Genomic DNA, 23,076 nt, shown 5'->3' with positions numbered 1-23,076 from the left:
AACTGCTGAGGTACTGTTGGAAGCGTTGAAAGTCCGAAATGAAGATGCTTTTGTGCCGCACTTGATGTGGAACAAAGCACACATATACACACACAAGATTTTTTTAATATAGCTCTTGTTGGTTTATACTGTAAATTTTTAACAAATATTCTTATTTACAAATTTAATACAGATAATAAATAAAATAGTTTATTTTAAATTTATCTAAAATGTCACAAAAATCTATTATCTAAAATTGTTGATAAATAATGATAATAGAGCAATTGTCCTTTCTTAATCGAAATTATTTTATTTTCGATTTTAATGTTCAATCTAACATCTAATTTGATCAGCTATTAAAATAGCTGATCAAATTAGATGTTAGATTGAATCAACCTATTTTCAAACCAATTAAACTAAAATTTTATTCGAAGCTTTTGTTTTAATAATGATGAAAACTGTTCATTTCTGCTTATTTAAGGTTCAAAATAAAAACTTAATACAAAATAATTGTTATACAAATGTAATTTATCATAAAATCCTTCAATCACAGAATCTATAAAACTAGAAGAAAATTAAGACAAAATTTCGAATTTTAACATATAAACATTTATTTCATTTTTCTAATTATTATGTTTCCAGATCACAATATTAAATTTATTTTACATATACAATTACAAGCGTGTCTAATAAAATATAATACAAGCTTGATATAAAATGAAAGCATATAAATAACTTTAACATAAAAGTTGTTGTCAATATAACAATACCGAAATACATTATTGACAATCAATCGTGTACATCACATTTATTTATTATTTGATATGCATGCTGCATTCTGCGCACATTTAAGTAAACGAACATTTGATAATAAATTGAATCTATAAAAAGTCTCTGAGCAGATATTACATTAATTTATTTTATTATTATGCGAAAAAATATACAAAATAATTATTTACTTTAGTATATAACATTCATAAATTATCTTGATCTTATGTTGTATCTATCATAAATTTGAATAACTTGTAAAAAATTTTAACCATCATTTATTATTTATTAAAAAGTTATTAATAAATGAAAATATACGAATCACGATTCTAACATGACAACGAAAAATATGAACACAGTTTATATGGATATTATTGTAGAATAAACTTTAGATACATGTAAATTGTTTTGACAGTTAATAATACTGTTTGAAGAAGAATGTGAAGATCAAAAAACATATTATTCAGATAATTGCGACAGTTATTTTCGTTGATTGAGTTATTCGAAAATGACATAATTGTTGATATTGATATTAAGTTCTATATTTGATGTAATCATCATGTCAAAACACTCATTTTGTTAATGTAATTATTAATAATGAAATATAATTGTAATCTTGTGCTATTATTATTATTTATAATTATATGAAAGCGAATTATAAATGGTTGCAATAATGTTGTCGAAAATTTCTATCACCAGAAACTAATTGCAAACAAATTTGAAAACTGTTTAAATGTAAGAAATGTTTGTTTAATACTTTGGCGAGAAGATTTTATTGATATTAATTTTATTATCCAATAAATGCACAATCAATTTGATTATTTTAAATAAAAAGTTATCGACAAATGTATTCATCAGTTTACGTTTTTGTTATCTATTAATATCAGATGTATAATTATTTCATTATGAATTATTTGTCAAAAAATATTACAACTGTTGCAATATTAATTATCATTATGATAAAACAATGGTGAATAACAGGAAGCAATATTGCACACACATACAAAATCCTTTATATATAATATTTAAAAATATGGACATTGTATAATATATATGTTTGTGAGGCTTTACATAAATTTGCAATTTTTCGCGCATAGTAAAGTCCATTCTACTTTGTCCAGTGTTTTCTATTTTTAGGTTAAAAAGACACAATAACAAAAGATTTTAGTAAACGTGTAAATTATTAAAATATTTTGAAAATTATTCCAGACTTTATTAATATATGTCTATCAAACGTAAAAAGATCTGCAACTGTTAAAGTAAGTAATTACTTATAGAAATATGAATGATTAAGTTACTTCATTCATTATTTATAAAATAGTATATTTTGTAGAAAAAAAAATTAACTTTGTTATTTGAAAAATCTTAAAAAAATAAATTTTAAATAATCTAAACTTTCTTCTATATTGCTTTTTCATAATTTTAAAGTTTTATATTTTTTGCACGCATACACACACACATATATTTTGGTATAATTAACGTGTTAAAAACATTTACTTAAAAATATATAATATAATATAGGCTAACTAAAAATTGCTTTTTTATGCAAAATAACTAAACCGTCATAAAAAGAACAATATAGATATTTTCACGTTTACATTAACAGGAAATTCATAGTGTGAGATATTTTTGGAAAAGATATAAGAAGCTTGGAAAAGATATAAGAAGAATCAGGCCAATCACGATAAACACGTGCCAGACGTGGCGACTTTCGAACTCGGCAATTTTATCGTTCCTTTTTACCGTTTCATCTTCCACTTCTTTTGCGACTCTATATAAGAGTTTTACGAACGTGCACTGCACAACTTGTGTCTGTGAGTGAGAGGTCGTACTATTTCACCATAATTCTAGTGTGAACATGCAGGACATCCGGCAATTGTATTCAGATAGTTTGCGGACAAACTTTCAGTCGAGCTGCAATCTAGCTATCCAACTTATTCGAATAAGTTTGAATATATAGAATTTGACAAAGATTCTCTTCTGCTTCAGTTGTCAATAAATTACGTTCAATTTGCTGTTTACGTATTATATTATGTATTAATTACATTGTTTATTATTTCGCCGATATATTATTTGCAATGAAAGTAGATTCTTGTCTTACGTTTTATCTTATATTGTTATTTAAACGTAGAGCGAAAAAGCATCGCAACCATATTTCTGAAATAGCTTGGCCCGGTCCGTTGGCAATGTCGAGGGTGTTTCCGCCTGTTCGCCTTCGGTTAAAAACGGCAGCATTCACGGTCGAATGATAGAATTCGTAAAAAGAGAACGGCGCGAAACATATTTTCTTTGCGACATGTAATATAAGAATTTTATACCTCTTGTTTGTATACCGTGCCGCGCGTCAATTTAAAATATGTATTACGCATGTGTGGCTATTTGTCAAGTACCAATCGATGCATCAATATCTTGTAGATATTTTCATAGATCGTTCGAATATTGTATTTTCTATTTTAAATGCTCTTCAAGTCATGATTCTAAAAGAATTCCCCGTTACCATTGACTGAAAAGATCTTTCTTTTTCTGCATTATGAAACACGCAAATGGTAACTGAAAATTCCGATGATATCTGTTCTATATTTCAAGATAATTTTGAACGTAAAATATTGGAAACGATAATATCACCAAGATTATTCTTTTAATAATTAATCAAGATTGCTCGAATGAACAGGGTATATATTACTCCTCCTTCGATCGGATGCAATCTTATCAGGATTCCCGTTTTTCACCACAAAGAGAAAGATTCCATCGAAATACTGCAGCCAAAGATGTCGACCGTAATCTTTCGAACCTTGGGGTGATCCTTAGGGATCCGGGTGGTATTGGTGCAATTGTCGTCACCGTAGCAGAGAAATTCTCCTGAAAATGTTCCAATATTCTGATCCCACCTCCGGCAATCGCAGCCGCTGATAAAAAGTTCGCCCGAATTGTTCATCCGGATAATTCGAATTACCAACAGCATAATGCAGCTTACATGTATAATTTACATTCATTCATTGGATATTATTCGTTGCAAACTGTATGTATCTCGCTTATGTAGTATTCCAAAAAACAATTATTAGAGAAAATTAGAATGTACAATATTCAACTAAAATGTTTGACAATTAGCCATTTTTATTATAAATTCAGAGACAATTTTTTCGTTGCACGAATATTTAACAATAAAAATTGAGATTTTTATTAATTTTTTATTAATTAGAAGAAATGCTTTTTAAAGTAAATGCACGTACAATGATATCGAGTAGGCAGCGTTGATAAAAACACTTATGTTGTCTTTTAATGATATCTTCTGGCTCGAACGACGATAATAGTATAGCGTGATTCACTTTCGTGACTTGCTCCTTAATGCTATCTTACTTTCTAGCTTACGTTTGCGTGATATTGTCGCATAATCCATTACATATTACGGAAGTCGGATGCAAATAATTTGCTCTAAACACTTGTGATAATCTCCAGTGAAAATATTCACTTCGAAAAAGCTTAAGAAAACTTTCTCTCTATCGCTCTGAAAACTGATTTGCACTGTTCCGCACGTTTATTACTTAAGCATTATAAACTCGCAAATTTTGTTTTTAAAATATTTACTTTATTTCCATTAATTAAAAAATCAAATGTACGTTTTTATAACAAAAAAGGAACTAAAATAATTCGAATTTACAATGTGCCATTTAATCATTTTATTCCGAATATGTTCCGCTAAATCAGAATTTCACTTACGAATTAATCAACAATTAACAATATTAATCCTAGCAATTTGCATGAAAGATACAAAATGATTCTTCATCTTTAATGAACGAGCCGAAAGCTACGAAGGGAATATTGGACAATGAGGATCGGACATTCCAGTTGTATCTATCCTAGAAGTCTATCCCTAAAATCGTCAGCTTTTGTCCACTCGAATCAATCTGCTAACAAGTTTCTACCCTCTTAACCATTCACACGATTGATTTGATGAAGCTGCGAAAAAAGCTTCAACATCAGCTCTTTCCGAGCATAGCTGTGCGCTTTTGTACGAATCGTATTTTATCATTTTTTTGAAATGCGGAATTTCTTGTAAAATTTACAATATGATGTGATCCGTAATTTTTTACTTGAATCTCGTAGGACGCAATTTTTTCGCGCAGAAATGCACTTCAACGAAAAACCTATAGAAATTATTGAAATTATAAGCACACTTCTCTCTCTCTCTTTCAATCTCTTTCTCTCTTTCTCTCTTTCTGGTCATGAAATCGGTGATACGCTGCAACCGATGAAAAATGCGAAATGCAAATGGAACATGTCACACCATTATTTGATCCGGATGCTCGTAGGGAGTTTCTTTTTCAGGATGGCGCATTGGAGCTCTTGCGATAGTGAGAGAATTTAATATCACGCGTCCTAGTTCGCTAAACCCGAAGCGAATAGTTTTTACGTAAAGATAATTTAACTATATACATATAATATAACTTTGCGAGCAAATTGTATCATTCGGATTTAATATTAATAAACTTTATGAAAGAAGTTTTAATACGTATTATAATCTGTTAAAGCGGTATAGTAGTTGAGATCAAGCATCAAAGATCTTATTCTAATACAATTTTTTTTTAAATCAGAACCAGAAAAGTGTAATATGTGAAATACGTAATCGAGATTATTCGTTTGTATAATTAATTTCTTTTTACAAAATTAGTTACCTTGATGAGAAACACAGTGATCTTTTCATGTGCGTGCGCACAAAATAATTAATTGTAAAAATATATACGCAAAAACACACTTCTGTCGACGCGTTTGTAATTTCAAAATGATTCAAATAACATCTTTTGAGAGTCTATTGCCGAGTGCAAAATCAATAAGAATGTCACAGAGAGTCTTTCAAAGAATTTTTGAAACACGATAATGATGCATTGTAATATTTTTAATTTAGAAAAGATAGACAATGAAAAGTAAAATTTTTAAATTGTACTGTAATTCTCTCTCTCTCTCTTTCTCTCTCCCCCTCCCTCCCTCCCTCTCCCCCCTCTCTCTTTTTCTTTTTCTTTCTCTCTCTTTTTCTCTTTTTCTATATATATTTTCTTATATTTATTACAATTTTATTTTTTATCTCTTATTTTTCTTCCCTAAATTAAAAAATGAAACAGATTAAAACTGTTAGTTATGTAATTACTTTTTCCACTCACCCTGTAATTTATGTATGTCTAAAGAAATCTCTTTTAATTGAATTGTATGAATTATATATAAAATTTGAAAAAACTGTAATATTTTGTACAAAACGAAAATTATTCTTAATAATTGTTAATAGAAAAATGGATAAATTCAAACTTAGAACGATTAATAATATGAGAATTATTTAATATGTTATAGTAGTAAAAACTCATAAAATTATTAATTATATGTAAAATCATTAATAAAATTATTAATTATATGTAAAATCATCAATCCTTACATCACTCAAAAGTTCATCTTTTTATAAGTGGCATTATTTTTATAATGCCTATTTTATACAAAAATTGGTCGCGAAAATTTAAAAAAATTGCAAATGAAATTCAGAAATCCTTTTGATATAAGCGAAAATAATATAAACAGACAATCATATATAAAGCAAAGTGATAGCTTTCATTTATAGTATGCAAATATTTATAATATGTATATAGATAAGAGATGCAAGTTATTACGCTCAAGTATTTTTTAGAATTGTAGATATACTGTAATGAAACTGCTCAGTGCATCGAGATCACATTGATTCTGCAGAGTTGAAACTGTTCGAAACTGTGATTGCTATCGGGCAACCGAGAAAATATTTATTTGTAATAAGCTCTCGTAACTATGTACTTTCCAGTATTATGTAAGGCAAACGCAAGAAAAACAATCTATCCAATAAATTAGTTTTTCGAAAATTTATTCTTTTACCATGTACTATTCGTGAATAAGTTACGCGTGAATAAGAACGCATTCGAATTTTTGTGTCACTGCCTTTGTATCGCATTTTAATTACAAGCGACATTAATTTTTTCTAATCATTGATCGGACGCATGTGTGGTTCGTGATTTATAAACCAATTTTCTTCGTATATATCATCTGGGTTATTATTTCCCTATTGGATAGCCATGCGATATTGCACATTATAGTGTATTATCGTAATAAAAAATATTTATTACTGTTTAAAATTTCAATTGCTGCGCATTTGTCGTTTTTTGTCATATAATTACCATAAAACAGCTATATGGCAATGCAATTTTTATATAACGCTACTATTTATATGTTTTTAAATATAATGCAATAATCTCTTATTCATTCTCGTTATATATACTATATAAAAAAATTAATTGCTATAAATTGTAAAATTTTTTCATGTGCATTTGATATGAAAGGATACAATTGACAATTATCATAGCGTTGCCATCTATTGTAAATTTTATGTATTTGTTATGTATGTTATAACTTGTGAGCAATATTACTTTACTATGTTTTATCTAAAACATTTTAATATTTCTTTATAATTACGAAAGCATTTTTAGTTTAGGAAAATATATATCTTTTGGTTTAATTGTGTGTCATGACTTTTATATAATTTATATTCAAAACTAGAAATCATTATGACTAAAACCTGTGATACCTACAAAAGAGGCTGGCAGAAAAAAGCTTCATGTAAAAGTTTCATTCTGTCTATACTTCGAAAATGTAATCCTATCTAAAGAGTTTACCTCGCTCTGTATAGGAAGAAATCTGCTTGAAATGTAAAGAAAATAGAGATGCAATTAGCCAGTCGCTGCTAAAAGCTATATTACATGCAGTTATTGCAGATCTTGACTGCATTGACAACTAATAATTTGGTTACATTTTTTAAATAATTATCTGTGAAAATTATCAAGGTATCCATAGAATGATAATATCCAGCATTTCAATTTCTGGTGAATGATAACATGCAATAGCTGCATGTACTATTTTTTTCACAATTTAAAATTGTTATCAATTTGTAAAGAAAATACAGAATTATCATCTTGAGTTAATTGTTAATTTAATCTTACTTTGCTCAAAATGATTTTGATAATTTATTTGTTGTAAAGTTGTGCACAGTCTACGCTATGAAGAGATAATTAAAGATCTAACATACGTATTATACGTACTATAAATATTATATTATGTATGATATGATATTCAGAACAGTGATATATTATTTAAATGAAAAGCAATATTTTTTTCTTCTTTTTTTTGAAAGAAGATATTTGATGTTCTCAGAATTATAATATAAGAATATGAAAGTAAGAATTTGCATAGAGAAAGGAATATAACATATTTGCAGTTCTCCACAAAGTTATAGACTAAATTACGTAGTAAACATCATTTCTTAAATATATGCAAATTTCTATATTTGAAACACTGCAATTATATAATGAATATTTATGAGATGCAATTTTGTTAGAATTGCAGAAACTGTCACATATACAACTGACAATTATAATCTTATGCACCTGACAGTTATAATCTTATGATGTATAGATAAATTAACTGTTTTGGTATTATATTATATATATATATATATATATATATATATATATATATATATATATATATTCGTATAAACTTTATTTTAGTAACTTTACAGAATAAAATTTACATTAAAAATTTTACACTAAAGAGATTTTAGATTAATTACAAATTTACAATATTCGTAAATATTACGTGTGTTTTTTCTGTATTATATTCAGTCTCATAATAACTAATAATACGTGAAATACTAATAATAAGTGAAAATAAGAATTTATGCAATAATCATTATTTAAAAGAACAGCAACACATAATTTATAACAATAATTTTAATAAATTTTATATAATTGTACAGCAAGAATAAAAGTTTAATGCTAGATTATATTTCTATTAAAATAAATGCTATGCACTGTTTTTATGTGCGTTGTTAATTTTTAATTCATTGCCTGCAGCTAGTACAAATTTATTTTATTTTACGTTTGATTTATTTTTATGAAATTCAAATAAGTGAAATAAAATAATAAATAATAACTTTTCCCTTTAATTTTTTCATAATTGCAAATGAAATAAAAACTAAAATAAATTGAATTTTGTTATAATTGTGGCTTTTTAAAAATAATAATTTATAGTATTTTTATTTTAATATAAAAATAATCTTTTTTTTTCTCTTTTTTTCTCCTTTCTCTTTCTTTTTCTTTTGTATATGTAAAAATATATTACAATAGAATATTCGAAAACAGATATACATAATATCAGTTTACAATACTGTTATTTTATTCGGTATATATGTTTTAACATTTGTACTTTTTATTCTTAATTTTCAAATATTTTTTGTTACAATTATAAGTACACAAAATAGCACATAAATATACCTTAAATATATATAATTATGTAGACACACATCATAAAAATGTAACTCGGTTATCGAGTCGGAATCTCGGATTATTTTTAATTGAGATCAAGATTTTTAGACAAATAATTCTTTATTATTCTATTTTTACAACAATTAGAATCATTTGATAATACAATTTCGATTTTTATGTAATTATTTTGCTATATAAATAATAATATACATTCACAATAGTTTTTACCTTAAAATCTTATTTTCTTTTATTTTTATCGAAGTTATAAATTCTAATATATTCTAATACTGTAATTTATTCGGCGGAATGTAATATTTATTGGTCGGACAATATATTAAAATTCTTAATAAAAGCATACGAAGTCAGTTGTGTTTACTTCGCTTATCGCTAATTATTACTGGCTCTACTATTATCAACATCTTATCATTAAATATATCTCTTCATATGAGGGACGCAAATATGTTTAAACAGGAACTTATACGCGCATGAGATTATCTTTTGTGTTAAAGAACAATATGCCATATGTTTTATCATTACAACAGAGTAATTCAAGTATCACCGATTGTAACTTTCTACTTTAAGTAGCCGCGACTAGATAAATTGTGATTTGGGAATTAGCTTTTGTGAAAAGAGAAATACCATTAAAATATAAACTCGATCAATATATATTTAATGACATAAAAATTATTTTATATGCACATATGCAATGTTTTCCAGTTTTTTCTCTACGAGGCAACTAATCGATCATGTACGTTTGGTTCTGTCAAAATTCGTTGATTTTTTGACGATTCCTCGATGCCGTTTGGATATGCTGACAGAGTGATAGTAGTTTCTTGCTCCTTGATTGGAGTACTCGATCTCATGTCACTCGCCATCATGGAGAGACGCATGACACTTCGTTGCTCCCGGCGAGAATCACCCAAATATTTTCTCGAACTGACAAGTGAAAAACTTTGCCCTCGTCGAGAACTTAGGTCTGACAATCGTCGATCCCGTCTTCGCATCCTCTTCGTGGCGCAACATAATAGATATCTGACAAAGTTTGGACATGATGAATTAATGAAAGATGCACTCATCTGAGAAAGGAACTTAGTGAATTAGAAAAAAAAGATTCATATTAAATTATTCAAAAATAACCAATGATTTGTAACATTTTTTAATATAAAGACTTTCAAACTCGACAAATATACATGTATATGTGAAATTATTCAAAAAATTTTTATAAAAAGTTATTTCCTCGAAGAGTACAATGATGTAATATTACGAAGCTGTTTTCTTTGCTACTGTATTGTAATAGATTCTATGAATTTACCTGTCAAAATATTTTCTGAAAGTACCACTCACGCAGTAGAGAGCAATGGGGTTGATACAGCTGTTGGTGAAAGCAAGACAGAAACCCAAAATACGGAAATAATGCCAGAAGGCGTTGTAATCCTTTTGCGCAGTTGGATGGATGTAAAACCATAGCATGAAAACGTGTTGTGGGAAAAAACATACAGCGAATACAATGACGAAAGCCATCACCATCTTTGCCACTTTTTTACGAGCTTGTATTTGCTTCATCTGGAATATGTAACGCATGTATTAAAGTGTGCACATGTAAAAGTGTATAATATTTATTGTATAAACTAACTAAATGTTGTAATAATCTCATAAATCTTGACGTAATCTAAAATCATTTCCAAATGATAAGAGAGAATATCCAAAACGATGAAGAAAGGAAGAAGATTGAAAATTAAATTTTGATTTTCTCACATTATAATTAAACGTGTGCAATCAAATTTTACCTGGCCCTGCATTTCGCCGATTATATTTCTTGTACTGCGCATTAAATGCCTTGCCATCAACATGTAGAAAACAGCAATGATACTGAGAGGTATCACATAGTAGATGAAGAAGCGGCATATCAACAACACTTTTGGATAATTTGATCCAAATTCCTCCGGATACGGATAGCACGCCTTCAATTGCACAAACATACATCGAAATCGTTAGAGGGATGTTTGCTCGACGTTTCATAGAGGAGGGTAGAAGCGTCGTTCGCTTTAGTACTGTATACAGAGGTTTACGACGAGCTTTACACACAAGCTCGATCTAAAACGGGACTCGTTATGAACATGATAAACCAACTTACGCAGAAGCTCACGTTCCGGTTAACCTTGAAGACTCTGATATACGAGAAGGAAGCCGGGATCGCGCATATTATAGCCAAAATCCAAATCAGCACCACAACGATCGCAGTAAAGCGCGTCACACGTCTTCCGCTACCTTAAACGAATAATTGGATAATTAATCGCTGCACCTTGTTTCTGTCTCTCGCTCGAGATATAAATTTTACCTATCAAGAAAAGTATTGATTGTCAATTTGAACATTCATTGCATCTCTAACAAAGAAAATTCTTATTTGCGATATCAATGATTTTCTTCGATATCTTTTTTTATCTCGTATTTTATATGAAATCTGTCAGTTTACAAAATTGTAATCATATACCTGTGACGTGTAATTTTCGCATAGGATCCACGATGGCGAAGAATCTGTCCGCTGAAAGAGCAGTCAGCGTGAAAACGGAAACACCGATTGAAACGTCCTTTGCGCATTCGGAAAGCTTGCATAGTAATAATCCAAAAGGCCAGGAATCCAAAATGTAGACGGTAAAGGTGAACGGAACACATGTTACTATGACCTATAAAATAAAATGAGCAACTACGTGATAAAGATCGAATTAAATACAAGAAGAAAATTGAATAGAGAGAAGGATATACATATATATATCAATTGAACTTCAATAATATATTGAGATTCGACCGAGACTTAGTTTTATTCAATTTAATATCATTAACATTCCCGTTAAAAATAAATTAAACAATTAAATGTTTTGAAATTAAAACATTATTTTAAATTTAAAAATTTTATGTTTCGAATAATTACCACGAACCAATTCCTTTCATAATTAGAACCGATTTCGTATAAATCATGATTCTTAACACATTTTAGTTAAAAGGCGATAGTTAAAAGGCGATAAATAAATCCATCGTATGTTCTCATAAGCTCATCGTAACACTTTGTTCACGAATATTTGCTTGTATAGTATTTATATGTAATAGATAAAAAAAAAATCAACAGTGTAAAGATCGAAGTATTTATAGTTACATCATAAAGCTGTTGCCTGAAATTTCAGAAATGATATACAAGTTGGTTAATTATGGCCCGAAAATTCTGTCGGTCCATGTAAATATCATTGATATGCATTGTTGCGTAAGAGAGACGTGAATCGAACCATCCATTACATAGGAGTATTACATAGGATTTGCTGTGAAGCAACGAGACGAGAATCGACAGACTTGTGGTAGCTGCATGCATCGACGTCACAACGAAGCCGATCGATTTTGCTCTTCTATCCTATGTAACGATATCCGCTAAGTTTAATAACAAAATTAATTGCTTCCACACGAAATACGCTGCCCATTATAGATGCGATATATACATATATAAATATATATACATATGCAAATGTGAGTGTCAAATAAGTTTTTAAACCGCAAAAAAATTAAATTCAGATTCTATTAATGCAGATATTTGACAGGTGAAGCGAACGAATCGATCATCTTCCTGATCTTATCGAATGTGAATAAAAGAGTTAGAGGGCAATTTACTTGAAAACGCGTTTATTTTTAAAAAAAACTCCATCGCAGATTTAAAAAAGCTTTCGAAAGAATAGGACTAAAGTGACAATAAGTTATCTGTTAAAAGTTTAATGTGACGTTATATGTCAATATTTTATACCTTATTACTCAACAATATGCATTAAGTTTAATAATAAAACTAATAGCTTCCGTAAAACATGTCCATCACAGACAACATTATATATATATATATATATATATATATATATATATATATATATATAAGCGCGTTTTAAAGTACATTGCTCTTAAGCGTTTTTACTCAAACATATTCAATAAAATCAGGAAGATGATAGATTCATTCGCTTCATTTGCGTTCATAGAATTCGAATTCTATGTAAGACGCACTTATTTTAAAAAATTGCATTGCAGCTTTTGAAAAAAGGCTAAAGTGGCAATCCATAAGCTATCCGTTAAGTTTAATGTGATGCTATGTCAATACTTTATAATGTTTTACTTTTATTGATGATGGCTTAAACATGATCGATGCAATGTTATTTATTATAAATATGTTTCGTGACGATGGATGACTTTTTTGAAAAACATTGAAATGTATTCTATTTAGTCTATATCATATAAAGCAAATATTGCACGTATAAGAATATGATTGTACATGTCAGAAATTTAACAATATTGTATTGTATCTGTAAATGTCTTAAATTATAATAATAATAATTATAATAATTTTTCATATAATATTAAATCCTCGAATTTGTGAAATTTTTCCAAATTCTTGAAATTTTGACAGATGATAACAGCTTTTCATACAGCCGCATTTAATTCTACTTATCATTACTTATTAATATATCAGAAGAAAGCAAAGAAAATAATAAAAATTTTAATGTAAATGTATGAAAATATGCAAAAAATATTATCGAGTAATATATATGTAATTTATGACTATTATGATTTTATTTATATAAATATCGACACACATAGAAAGTAATAATGGAATAAAAATGTAAAATATATATATATATATATATATATATATATATATATATATAGATGAATAATATTATAAAAATAAATATCTTTTTTATACATTTTTATTCCATCTAGATATATATATTTTTATTTTATTACTATTTTATTTATTTTTAAATATTTGTTTTTATACAAGTTTAAAAAACTTGTAACCAACATAAATTGTAAAATTGGTGGAAATTTGAAAAAGTATCCTTTGATAGATATTCACAGCTGCACAAATACTCGTCAACATCTCAAATATTGATAAGCTCGGTTAAATCGATAGTTGGTGCTCACGGCGGATACATCCACACGAGCAGCGTCGGATTTTTTGTATGTCACGTGTATACAGAATTTGTCAGTTGAAAAAGAAATCGAAATGTTTTACGTGCCAGTAAATCTCCGAGCGCCAGGGACAGGACATACGTATTGGGCACGTTTCTCATATTCGAGTGCCGAAGGATCGTAAGAGCTAGCACACCATTTCCGGTGAGGCCGATCAGCAGAATCAAGAGAAAGATGATCGGTACAAAGTACGTCTCGGGCCGATCGCTGTAGGGTGTGTATTCCTCCTCTTTGTCGTTGATCTCTTTCGTTATGTTATCGTCACGAACGACTACTCCATTGGTCTCGGTGTAATTGAACGTTAGTACCAGTGGTATTCGCGTCGTAAGCGCCAACATCATGAATGATAAAGTTAACGTGGCGCTCGTTGAGTACGGCCAGGAGGACATGGCCGTTCGTTCTAAAAAGCGCTAGTCGCGAGAAATGTTTCTCCTCTTCGTTAACGAGAATATAACCCCTTTTGCATTTTGATCTTCCTCTTCCTCTCGTTGTCAGCGTTACAAAACCGGCGTCGGCGACAGTTACATGCGCCGGCTGTAAAATAAAAAAAGAAGAGTTGATGAAGCACTTTTATATGGAGCTTGCAGAAAGTTTGAAACTAGTTTGTTTATTATGAACTTTTGATGTGAAAAAAAGTCATCAAATAATTTTCATATGTTGTAAGCATAATCAAAGATAAACGATATCCAAAATATCACTTATTCGAAGTAGATAACAAATACGTAGATAATAAATATGTTCAAAGGAAAAAGGTAATAATGGCGATAGTAATTTGAGTAATAATCTCTAAATATTAAATTTGATATTTAGTTTATTGATGATGAAAGATTATCTCTTGTGATATACGTAATTATTATAATTAACATGCTTTAACGTGATGTTAATTTATTACTATTATAATGTATTTGAATTAACGTATGAAATAATGCATTTCAATATATACGCAAGCTGAACATTTGTATTTAGACAGCAATGAAAATAATTAGAGCAAGATGACAAGTCTTTCACTGTTTGCATAATAGTTCTGAAAGCTTTTGATAAAATAGGAATGTATAATTAAAAAGGGATTAGAAGAAATTAATAGAAATATGGAAAGAGTTATTTTTTTCGTCGCACTATCAAAGTAAAATGTCGTGTAACATAAAGTAAAATAATTACATATTAAGATGGGAAAATGTGCATAAAAGTAATAATATTTATGCTTTTTAATTAACTTGCTTAGTCTTGTATGTATATATTAAATGATTATAGTAGCTTATTTTTCTCTTGACATCTTATTCCCGAATCGAAATTTTCTTCTATTTTCAATTCTAATTTTCTCATATTTATGGATTCTAGAGAAAGTAAAGAATGGAGATAAGTTTATGGATTTTAAAAGAAGCTTTCAATATAAATGTAATTTGTATAGAAATTGAGTTATTTCTCTTACTTTGTATCTCAAATAGACAAAAAACGGATAGTTTGAAAAAGAAGCTTTCGAGAAAATTATTTCTTTAGATTTATAGATAAAATAATTTAAAAAATAATAGTGATCTGAGTGTTTAAAGTAAACGTTAAATTGAAAATTGAAATAGAAAGTAAAAAAAAAATTTCGACTAGAATTAGTTTTCATTTTTGTTCGTTTCTTGTAAAGCTTTTTCAATCATTAGAGCTATAGAATAGAATTAATCTTTTCTTCAAATTAATCATTTTTTTATGTCAATCCTTAAAGGAGATTTTATATTTTTTCGCATCGGATTAACTTTCATCTTCATTTTTCTTTGAATTATGCATTCATTACAGGATATAAATAAGATATTATGTATGCATTACACGATATAAACAAGAGAAATATTGTTTTTCTTTAAATTTTCTAAAATAAATAAACATATTTTTCGATGATTACCACAAAGTATGTAAAACTGTATGCATATCAACGATATGTTCACGAAAAAATTTATTTATTTATTGTAAAATTTTTTCAAGAATACAACTAAGCATCGTCATACAAACGGATTTAGTCAAGACAGATAAATTTTATTTTCTGAATTGTAATTAGTTTTACTTTTATAATTAATTCTTATTTCAATTATCTCGAAATTTCTCATTAATGAAGATTACGATGGAATTTTTACAATAAGTCATAGTGACAAAGTTGTATTCGCAAATATATTTGTAATCAATAATACCCTTTCGAAATCCTATAAGAGATCTTCTTTAAAGATCTTCACGTGTAATTTTATATACGCATATGTCATGGTTTTAAATGTAATATGAATTTCTCTTGTGTGTCAAAGCACATGAGAATAATCCTCCTATAGATGTATCGTTAGTCGTTAATCGATTACAATACATTTCATGCAATTCAGAAGAGAAATGCCGTTGGCTATATAGAAGGACATCAGTCAAGCAACGATAGGTTCAAACTCGTTCACATCCGATACCGGTTGACAAATTACAAAGTAAACTCTCCGATACATTTTGATTATTCTTGAAAAAAGAAAATCGACAATAGAAATTTGAAAATTTAATTAATAAATTCTGGTAAGAGTAAATAAAATTATCCCTGAGGCTTAATAAATTATATGTCATACATTCTGTATGTGTATTTACACAAATTTTAATTGACTATAGACTTCAATAGTTCATTCAATAGAGTTCAATAGTTTACTTTAATATATCATTCCAACTTTTTTCATTGTACTAGTGTATAAATTAACGTATAACTTCATAATAGAAAGATAGAACTTGACGTATAAATGTCGAACTGATAGATTGCATAATAAAAACAAAAGAATCAAGAGAGTTACCTTTGTTAAGCAATTATAATGTTTAAAATATTCAAAATATAATTTAAATCCACTTAGAATGCATCTAGATTAGAATGCAATGTACGTTGTACAATGTACGTTCTGTTGACTCGTACATACGCAAGCGGAATCTACAACTTGCTTGTCACGTATAAATCTAATATAAATCTAAAGGTTGTAAACAAGATAATAAGATACAATAGGATTAGAGGCATATATGTCGTTTAACACATATGTCAGAATACATAATTTAAATTACTCCTACTTTTTCATCGGTAACGACTCTGCGAATTAAATATCGGCGAAAGATACGGTTGAAGATATACGAAACGTCATATTTTTGGCAAGCTAAAATAGAATTCGAAAAATATACAATTAAAGATATATAGCAGATATATAGTACTTTATAAATGAAAAATTATTTTTTAAACGTGTTTAGGACATTTTAGGATAAATATTTTCGCCTGGATATACGAATATTAGGAGAATTAATAGGAGGTAAATGATGGACAGATTCGATTTCAGCCGGTTATGTGATTTGGCAGCATTCCAGAGATTGCATTACCGATTCTCATGTATAACTAATGAACGGATTAAAGGGAGAGAATGAGAACGGCAGATAGTATACGTGATAAAATCGAGTAGAATGGTTAATTCCTACATTGAGCACATCGCAATAATCCATGAAAGCGGTGCAATATGTATCCATATCTGGACAGCACTATTGTAATAACATTGCACCTCTATTTGGCTTCAAATTTCTATGTTTAATACAGGTCTCACGATCTGTGTTGACATCTCTATTCGCAACATCCTTGCAATTAGTGACATGCATACTGAATGCGCGATGTACTTCTGTGCTTTGAATTACTTACTGCAAATATCACTCTCTGAAAGAAATTACTCTCCGTCTCTCATTTGTTTGAAACGTTCGTGATTGCAATCAAGTCGCGAAATCGAGTGGAACTCGGCTATTGGAAAAAAATGTACAATTCGAGTAAAATTGCGTTTGTGATGTTTTTGAAAAACTATCTAACTAAGCGTGTTTGTAATAATTATAAATAGCCGTATTCAAATGTTTATTAATGCGAAAGATTTGTGAGAAGAAATGTAGAAATTTCGTGTAAGATTTTAATAGTTGAGCTTATAATAACTAATCTACAGTTTTTATAGCTTTTACGTCAACACCAGAAAAATGTCATGTATGTTTATACGTGGGTGTGGATATTTCAGAAGGTAAATATTTTCTGTCTTTGCTTTTGCGCTTAATTAAACTTTCTATGCATGTTACTTATGTAAGATTTTGTGAGATTTAGTCTCTCTGAGCTTATAATAATATAATCAATAGTTTTTACATCAAGCATCAAGAAAATGTCAAATGTATCTATATGTGGGTGTGAATATTTCTATCAGAAAGTAAATATTTTTTGTCTTTCCTTGTACTTAATTAAACTTTCTATATATGTTACTTGTCACTCTGTAATTTTCGTGTCGACATTGTCGCACAACTTATCCTTTTGAAATAAAATAATTGATTGCTCTCAATTTATGTCTTTCATCGTGAGTTGCATTGCAATTATATTTTAAAAATATTTGTTTGCACATCTCTTAGTATTATAATAAACATGTTAACGTGGTAGAAAAACATGATAGAAATACATATTTATATTATAATGTAAACAATTCGTTGATGATGTAATGCAAATGTAATTTGGGATTATGATGGTACGGAATTGTAAGTATGTCAGACCTTGACATAATCTATAATAGGTTATTTTAGATACGGATACAGAGACTTATGAATATATATGTGCAAGATACAGAATTTGAAATAAAAAAAATTTAGGAAGAAAAAAATGTTTTCTTCCAACATGCAATAAGAGGTTCATATTGTGTAAAAAGTTCTTATTTGATTCTCTCTCTTACTTAAAACATCTTATATAAAACATGCTATATATTGTTTCTTTATAAAATCGATATTTCTTTAGATGAAACCAGTAATTGAATACAAAATTTCATCAAACGACATAGTCATTATGCATACTCTGTGAATCAAACTTCTACAATCTGTATTTTCCTACGAATAGAATAACTTTCCCTAGAATTTGTTGTCACCGTATTTCTTTGTGAAAACGAGAAATGCTCCCACGTGTAAAACGCGAAATCTCGGCTGGCATCGTAAACATTTTAACGATCTATGACGAGAATCGTTTTACATAACCGTTTTTCTCTCAGAGAAATATCGTATTAAAGCGGCCGTTAATTGGGAGAAAATAATCAGATCCGGGAACATAGCCCATGACGAATTTGTGCAATTGCTTGACCATCTTACTTTGTAACTATATCAGTAATATATCAAATGTTACATTTTCGCTCTTATGAGTTGTACTTTAATTTACGAATCAAATGTGCACACTTTATATACATATATGTGAAATGTACCGTGATATGTTGAGATATTGAAATATTGAATCTCGTTTTTCTACATTCTGACTATATTTCGACTAACAATGTGACACAGTTTCTTGTTCAAATACTCTGGTATATTTTGGAAATATTTCTTTTTATGACGAAACCTTAATAACTAGCGAAAAAGATTATTGCAATTTTATATTTATTCAATATACAGTATTATTTTCTCGCCTCTGTGACGTATATTTTATCATTTACATAAGCAGAATGAGTATGAACATGAATGTGGAATAAAGCAAAACAATTGCTTCTGAAAACATATTGACACTTAGATTATTTTGTCGATTATCATAGTTATCAAATTGTATTGCAAACGCTTTTTCTGCAAAAATATTAAACAGCTTTTATTGTATGGAATTATTCGCATCTCGCATTCGATACGAGAGATGAAAGAAATTTTTTTCCGTTACCTCCGAATGATTTTCTTTCATTTACGATCTATTTGACTTCGTAATAACTCAACTATGAATATCCGTCGCAGGTGTGTGTGGTGAGATTGATATATTGGCAATGTAATAATTTTCATCAGAAAAAAAATTATTGTTTTTATTGAATTTAATTAACTTCTCAATTAAAGAGCGTTAATTAATGACACGGACAGAATTTTGGTCAAATAAGTGTATCGATCGAATATTTTGCGCAATAGTTATAAAAAAATATACAGAAAATATGTATTTCTCTGAAAAATTCAATTGTAATACAATCATGAAAAAAAATATAGAAAAATATAGAAATCTAGTAAAAATATATATTTCGTGACAAGTTGTTTAAATTTTTCTTAATAAAAATTTACTTGAATGTAAATAGAATATGAATAGAAAATAATATCTACGCATTCTACCTCTTTTTAAGATAATTTTGCGCATTCTACCTCTTTTTAAGATAATTTTATAAAGAAACACGCGCGTCTGTTCAATACAAACGAGAACAATATATATTTTGATGAAAAAGCTTTACAATAATATTTTTCTGTTTTACTATGTGTGTATTGTGTTACACATTATATAAAATTCTGTCTTGTGGAATGCACAAATACGTTTCTCTTTATTTACTTTATAATTGCGTAATTATTAAACGTTAATATTAAAACCGAAGTAAACTTCAGGAATATGAACGTAAATAAATAACGCGATTTTATATTTTTCAGCTAGTTTTAAATAAATATTACTTTAACAAACATTTCAATCGCTTAAAGCAATTATAATTTTATTCAAAGAACACTTTAATCCCGAGCAATCCAATTTTTAAATGATTGATTTCAACATTGATTATTTAAACTAAAAAAGAGAAATCTCTATATATTATGTTATATACAATATGTCATACTGAGAAACTATAGCCGTTAGTATCAAAGTAAAGCACCAAGAGAACAGCAAATGTAATATTCGTCTCGAGTTAATGGCATTGAGAGAAAGAGAAGGATAAAGGGGGAGGAGAAGAAGAAAGGAGAAAGACAAGGTAATCTTACAAAATTTCGAGATACTGATAAAATTTCTACAGTTACTATTATTATAGTTGCTATTATTACAGTTACTATATTTCTGCAGCAACAAAAGCGATTATTCGCATGCACGACTAAATATGCATATTCGATCGCATATTCGAAACGTGATAATTGTCTTAAAACGACCCTCACTTCCGTTTCTTGAAGTAATATCTCGAGCAGATAAAACTTTTTAGCACGAAAGCAGTAGAGAATCTGAAGCTTATCGCCTCGCACGCATGAGATTACGAGAGAAAATGAGGGTAATTCTCGCTCGATATAATTCCACGCAGGCAGCACATTTTCTGAACGACCTTTACGTCAATTTCTAGCATCTTCACACGTTGTGGGCGTTTTATCGGCAACGACAGGATCGATTCAATTTGTAAATCGGTCGCACATTGATAAAACTCATAACATTGCACGCACACCGAGTGTATAGTCGATAATACTACCTAATTAGAATTACCGATTAACATTGACATAAATATTCCAGCAGGATGCACGCGGCAGCTTTGGGAAATAGCCACTGGCCATGCATTCGCTAATGTGTGCATTTCCAAAATGCATCTTTATTAGCTCATATGTGGATGTGCATGAGAAACAGATTGCGCTGATGCGTCTATATGCGTGACGACTATATATATTCGTGTGTACAGTGTGCATAGCGACATTTACGAATGGATGAACTTCATCCTGAGTGAATCCTGAGATGTTAGTGGATACATGCATATCTCGGGAAATACATGTGGATTAATACACACCTGCGTTCCGCGCAATATATTTAACTACGTATGTTAGATATGTGCTGGAGACTGTCTTAGATGTTATATGTTAGAGCGAATGAAGAATCCGATGAGTGTCGTTCCAGTTCTCGATGTTATTACGCTGATTTTGAAGGACCGATTTCACTTATTGATTAAACATAATCCGGATCGAATCCTTCCAACAAATCCAAAAAAACACATGCTTTCCCGCACAAAACCAAATGGAAATTAATTTGAAATAATCGTTTCAGAAGCGATTATTTCAAAATATGCATTTGAATGTCATTTTGCACGTGTATGTACGCACATACTGATTATAATAATTATTATGATTATAATAATTGCAATTACTTTTTATTAAAAATTTTTGCTTGAGTTATATCTTTTTTATTGTAATAGTATAGCTGAAAAAGAGATTTATACGGTTTAATATCAGATGGCGGGGTCATTTAGCGCATATTACTATGCGTATGCGTCACGGGATGTAAAAAATTGTTAAATTATTCAGTTTGATTTCGTATTCGACGGACCACAATAATTTTCAAGAAAACATAGAACACACATTCCAGTATAATTACACATGTGCGGTATTAATATATTATATTTTTAGCGGTTTGTAGAAACAATTTTCGAAATCAAAATTGCACGTTTTCTAGAAATATTAGCAGCATTATAAAATTTAACATTTTATATGTTATAATCAAACAACAAACTATTGTTTGCAAATTTTTTCAGATTAGTTAGGCTCTGAAAAACGTAATACTTTAAAATTGTGCTTGGATTCACTGGATAATCGAATACGCGCATATCATTTCTATACATGCAGCGCCTGTAAAATGCCGATAGGTAATACGCTTGTTGGAAGTTTGATAATATAATAGCTCGCTGTCACCCCTTTTGTAGAACATGAAGAATGAAAATCATGATTATATTCAACTATGCAAACAATGTAATGTCAAATAATACCAATTTTTTATTCAAATATATTTGATAAAATAAATTGCAAGGGAGGAATATCAAATTCAATTGTACATATATCATGGAGCGCTTATATCAAAACCATCATTTTAATAAATAATTTTAAAAACTTTTGGATGTATAGATAGTGAAAATGACAACGATTGAATTTTAGAATTGATTGTTCTGAGACAAAGAGAGAAAGAGAGAGAAAATTAAAATTTATATGCCAACAATTAGTGAATCATACTAAGCGTGAATATGATTATTCTCGATGATGATGAATCAAAGTTAGAAAGATTTATAGAAAGATAAATTTACCCTTATATATATCATATCTAAAACTGGAAAATTCATATATGTTTCAGATATTTAATTGTTGTCATCTTCCTTCTAAATCTCCTTCACCTTCCTTTCTTCCCAAAAACTCTTCCAATTATTTATTAGAATAATATCTATAAGTTTGAATAGATATGAATGCATCATGATATACGATTACGCTCTCAACATCCCTTTTTTGCAGCGATAAATATTCC

At 28.9% G+C, this 23,076-nt stretch overlaps 1 protein-coding gene across 3 annotated transcripts in view; it reads right to left on the bottom strand.

Annotated features, from left to right (window-relative positions):
* Positions 1-9,378: 9,378 nt before the first annotated feature.
* The window catches only part of LOC105255052 (neuropeptide CCHamide-1 receptor), a 48,310-nt gene continuing 34,612 nt past the window's right edge, over positions 9,379-23,076 (bottom strand). For 2 of the 3 annotated variants that reach the window (XM_025406025.1, XM_011264105.3), the window contains exons 2-7: positions 14,120-14,606; positions 11,566-11,758; positions 11,209-11,342; positions 10,862-11,035; positions 10,387-10,637; positions 9,379-10,106 (exon numbers count right to left, since the gene is read on the bottom strand). In XM_025406025.1, coding sequence (XP_025261810.1) covers positions 9,800-10,106; positions 10,387-10,637; positions 10,862-11,035; positions 11,209-11,342; positions 11,566-11,758; positions 14,120-14,461 — 1,401 coding nt within the window. In that variant the 5' untranslated portion in view covers positions 14,462-14,606 and the 3' untranslated portion in view covers positions 9,379-9,799. The remainder of the gene's footprint in view (positions 10,107-10,386; positions 10,638-10,861; positions 11,036-11,208; positions 11,343-11,565; positions 11,759-14,119; positions 14,607-23,076) is intronic. The other variant, XM_011264106.3, reaches the window with a different exon arrangement.

This window comes from Camponotus floridanus, unplaced genomic scaffold (assembly GCF_003227725.1).
Source record: "Camponotus floridanus strain SB8 unplaced genomic scaffold, Cflo_v7.5 scaffold13, whole genome shotgun sequence".
Classification (NCBI taxonomy): Eukaryota; Metazoa; Arthropoda; class Insecta; order Hymenoptera; family Formicidae; genus Camponotus; species Camponotus floridanus.
Note: the sequence above shows the minus strand (reverse complement) of the source record. Positions and strands in the feature narration are given on the sequence as shown.